The sequence below is a fragment of the Octopus sinensis genome, linkage group LG11 (genome assembly GCF_006345805.1).
Source record: "Octopus sinensis linkage group LG11, ASM634580v1, whole genome shotgun sequence".
Lineage (NCBI taxonomy): Eukaryota > Metazoa > Mollusca > Cephalopoda > Octopoda > Octopodidae > Octopus > Octopus sinensis.
Window position 1 is genome coordinate 40,553,796 of NC_043007.1, and position 5,000 is coordinate 40,558,795.

Below are 5,000 nucleotides of genomic sequence, written 5' to 3' on the forward strand. Positions count from 1 at the left end.
TTTGTTTCTTTGTCACATGTATAGATAGTTTTCTATACTCCCTATAAACACATTTAATGGGATGATGATGCACCCAAAGGTGGTCCATTGCTGGGATTCAAGCAAAAAATACAGACTGTCCGATTTAAGAAACAAAATCGAAAAAGAGTGGAAATTTTAAGATTTATGAGAGAAGGGTTAAACAGTTTTTAAAAAATCCTTTTCGTAATCGTATGAATTTCCGTGCCTAGAACAGAAATATGCAAAAATTTTCTGAAAATCTTTAAAAATAAATAAGTTATCAGGCGTTGCATGGGGTGCTTAAACTAGAATTCCGCCAAATAATGTATCCTTTGTTTAGTTTGTATTCAAACAGCTATAATTGCATTGCTTCTCTTTCTCTCTCTCTCTCTCCCTCTCTCTCCCTCTCTCTCTCTCTCTCTCTCTCTCTGTCTCTCTCTCAGTCCAGCTTACCTAATGAATCCAAACACTAATTAAGTCCAAAGTAAGGAACTTAACTGAATTGAGATGTGCCGCAACCATCAGCTGATAAAATGGAAAATGTTTTTGGTTTGAATTTCAAAGTAACAAAACCGAAATGTTTCTATGAAGACGTATTGAACACATAATGGATTTTAAAATATACATAAATAACTCGTTAATAATTTAAATACAATTCAAACTAGAATTGATTGCATCGTGGATTTGCCATTTAATAACATACAGATCTATCGAATTCGCTTTAAATTTTAAATTATTTCACGAGATATCAAAACTCTTGCACAACTGCGAGCTTGGTCACTTGTCCAGTTCCACTTCGATTGAACTGTGTCAGTGACCAGGCAACAGTTGTGCAAATATTTTGACATCTCTGAAATAAATTCTAAATAAATTTAACATTTATATCTTACTCATTGTAGTTACTTCACTTTCAACATACGGTCTCGGATCATATCACATTGTAGAAAAAATGGAAAAGTTCGAACTTATATTAAGGAAGTATATTATTCATTTCCAATGCAACTTTGAAATTTTAATTCCATTTTATTTCTATGTAGAATTTGAAATTTATGTTCCCATATACTTCAAACCTACTAAAAGAGAACTTAGACATTTTATTAACAGAAACAATTATTGGCGGCGAAACTGTACCGTATTTGTGTAGGATAGAGTTCTGACATGTAGATGCTATCACCGCTGGCACCAGCAACCAGTCCAGCAAAGGCCAAAATGTAAAGCACAAGGATGATATATTCCGTTGTATTATCCTTTTCTGGAAAAAAAGTTGCATTGAAGTAGAAATGTGTTAGTATTTATGAAAAGATTAGGGGAGGGAATAACACACCACAATAATAATATAATCCTTTTTTACTGTACGCGCAAGGCCTGAAATGTTTTAGTCGAGCATTTGAGAAAAAAATTGTTATTAATATATAATCTATAATTATCTTAAAATAAGGGGTTACTTTTCATTCACCTTGTATACATAGTATTGAGCCTTCTATTTCCCCTACGTGACCGATTTATCAAAATATATCAAAATTTGGAAATCTGAATGTTTGGTGAGCCAATCACGGAGAACACTTAAATTAACAATGAAGAAATGAGTGACATTTCTGACAGGATCCATCACAACTTGGCGTTAAGCTAGTTTCACCGAAGTATCCAGTGAAATATTGAAAAGCAAGAGAAGATTTGAAACTTGGTCTGCTCTATTTTCGTTGCATTTCCTGTGGCTAATAAAGATCATTTTAATAGATAAAGACGAGAGTGACCATGCTCATCGACAACTTTCTGAAGTAATGGATGACATAAACTCCGTTTTTTAAATAGTCTACTAGTGCATCGTATGCGCCTCAGTCCGCTTTAGCATTTAATAGAAACATTAAACATCTTTCGGATAGAGGAAATATAAACACGGACATGGACACACCACACACACACACATACACACACACACACACACACACACACACACACACACACACACACACGCACGCACGCACGCACACACACACACACACACCCCATATATATATATATATATATATATATATATATATATATATATATATATATATATATATATATATATAATATATATATATATACATATGTATAAATATAATACGCTAACAATGCATCAAGGTAGACAGTTAAGTTGGACAGTTAGTTTGGAATTTTTTGAAAAAGATAAAATACAGAAGTATTCTGTAGATATTTAGTGAAACATCAAAGTAAACCTCAGCAGGTAAATGAATATTTTGACATTGCAAATACCGTTAAAACTTTTTAAAGCAGTAAAGCAGGCATTGGCACAATATTATACTATTGATAACATAGAGATAAATAGTTTCGAACTGGCGCATAACATATGCAGAATATAAATAGTAACATTGGAATCGTTGAGATATGAAACAAGGAAAATGAGAGATTCATAATTTCTCTATATCATATGATTACTGACAATTAACGTCTTGCAAAAACACAACTTCAAACATTCTTGTCTCACTGAGTTCCATCTTGTTCTAATTAGCTAATATGTCTTGTGCCAATTAGTGGCGTGACATGTAGAGTGAGCGATGACAGTAATAAGTTCATCTATTCTCGTCTAATGTCAATATGAGAGAAATAATATCTGCATGCGTTCACACTTTGTTTCAATGCTTAAGACCACAGGGTGTGAAGTCAAAATCAGAGTGATGACCTAATCTTTTGCTTAGTCAGGAAAGAAGATAATGCCAACAAACTACCTTTCTATGCGGCCTCCGGGCCTGGTAGAAAAGAAGGAGGTAGATTTCTTCAAAATGGAGTTCACTCTGTTGAAGATACCCGAACGCTCGGTTCTAGCGTTAAACACAGTGACCAATTACGCTCTACTTTGCAAGTAGGTAATGGGGGCACTCGAAAACAGAACGTAAAGCGCCAGAACGAATATCGCAGGCATCCGGTTTCTCTTTATAGCTTCGCTACTCCAACAACCTTGTTTGGTTCTTTAATCACCGACATCAAAAGGACGAAAAGCAAATTTTGGCCTCACCAAGACTCAAACTTAAAGTGTAAAAATTCGAAACAATTACCGCATGGCATTGTATCTGATGCGCTAACGTTTCTACATATTAATGCCGGTAATAGTTTGATTACCATTAACGCCGACCACAGAAATCAAGGACAAATAGATGAAGAAGCTACGGAATCAGATGAGAAAATATGTAAAAGAAATATAGAATACGCATTCTGAGTATTACCTGCAAAGATCTTTGCCAGAGATGTAGACATAATACACGCTGCAGCAAATGTCTTCCAACATTGTAAGGCTATTTTGTGACCGAACCTAAGAAAAGAAAATCATTGTGGCATTTACATACATGTGTATATTGACAGGAAACATACCCCCCGCCCCGCCGCAACAAAATGCATACATAATTTAAAAGTCTTTTCTTTTTAATTTTACTTGTTTCAGTCGTTTGACTGCGGCCATGCTGGGGCTGCACCTTCAAGAATTTTAGTCAGACAAATCGATCCTAGGACTTTTTGAAACCTAGTAATTATTCTATCGACATCTTTTGCCGAACCGCTAGGAAACAAACAAGCACAAAGACACACACATAAATATATGCGTACACACACACACGCACACACACACACGCACACACACACACACACACACACACACACACAAACACACACACACACACACACACAAACACACACACACATATATATATATATATATTTACACGAGGGTTTCTTTCCATTTCTGTCTACCAAATATATTCACAAAGCCATGGTAGAGGACACCTGCTCGAGGTGCCGTGCAGTGAGACTGAACCCGAATCCATGTGTTTGGGGAGCAAGCATTTTACCCCCAGCCGCGCCTGCTCCTTTAGATAACTCATTTTAAATTTGTTTTTAGATTCAGCCCATTGGAGATAAGGAAGTAAGTGGGTGGGGGGGGGGGGGGCTAAGCTTTGGAAGAAATACATTTCTCCTAAATTGCTCCTGGGAGTTTGCAAACAGTCGACCTACAAAGACAGTTTAGTGGGGAGCTTCAAATAGATCCACCTACGTGACTTACAATCGCTTAAATTAGAGATAGGCTTGAGGCAAAAGGAATTGTTCTGAATGTCCGCAAAAAAAGTTCTGGGAGACTACAGACATCGATGAGTGCCACAAAAGTAAGAAGAGTACTAGAAACATACTGCTAAGTTTCAAGAAAATCTAAGCGGCAAGTGAGTGGCGAGATAGGAATGTCAAAATCAAAGGTCCATCGCTATTACTGAAAAAATATTCCGTGCTCTCATTTAAAACTATACAGAGTTTGTTAGTTGTACTTGGCAAAACGTGTAGAAGATGCATACATTCCAACGATGTGTAGAAGATGCATACTTTCTTTGGAGTGATGAGGTTACATCCTAATTAAGTGGCTCGGTTAATCGCCACTACTGCAATTACCGGGGATAAATTGCATGTTCGGAAAGGATATCATATTAATTTACCAGAAGTTACAGTATGATGCGGCATATTATCTTGGCAATCCTGTTATTGATCCCGTTTATTTGAAATTCCTGCAACAACCTGTTATGCCAAGCAATTAAGAGGTCTTTAAAGATGTGCAGTTTTATTTCCAGCAAAATGAAGCACCACCACACTACCATCGTAATGTAAGGACCTACCTCAGTGAGATTTTCCAAACAGATGGATTTAGCTTAGAGCAGAGAATATATTGATATTTAAAAGGGGAAGACTGACAGTGACTTCGACGTTTCGACTTGCTTGCCGGTATCTGACAGTCTGAAGCTAACCGAAATTTAGAATCACTGTAAAAATTAATAAATATATGTACGTGTCCTCGACTGTCCTCTTATCTCCCGACAGTAAGCCTGTCGTTTTCCTTAATAGCATGTTAATTTTGGATATTTCTGCAGAGTTATCTTCCCCTTTTTAAGTGGTGCTATTCTTAATTGCAATTTCATAAGTACGATACATGTTCCTCTAAAACACGGCTGTGTTATGAAAGA

At 36.3% G+C, this 5,000-nt stretch overlaps 1 protein-coding gene across 1 annotated transcript in view; it reads right to left on the bottom strand.

Annotated features, from left to right (window-relative positions):
- Positions 1-5,000, bottom strand: part of LOC115217600 (solute carrier family 22 member 8-like) — a 19,581-nt gene that overhangs the window by 2,443 nt on the left and 12,138 nt on the right. The window contains exons 7-8 of the mRNA XM_029787352.2: positions 3,228-3,313; positions 1,132-1,252 (exon numbers count right to left, since the gene is read on the bottom strand). Coding sequence (XP_029643212.1) covers positions 1,132-1,252; positions 3,228-3,313 — 207 coding nt within the window. The remainder of the gene's footprint in view (positions 1-1,131; positions 1,253-3,227; positions 3,314-5,000) is intronic.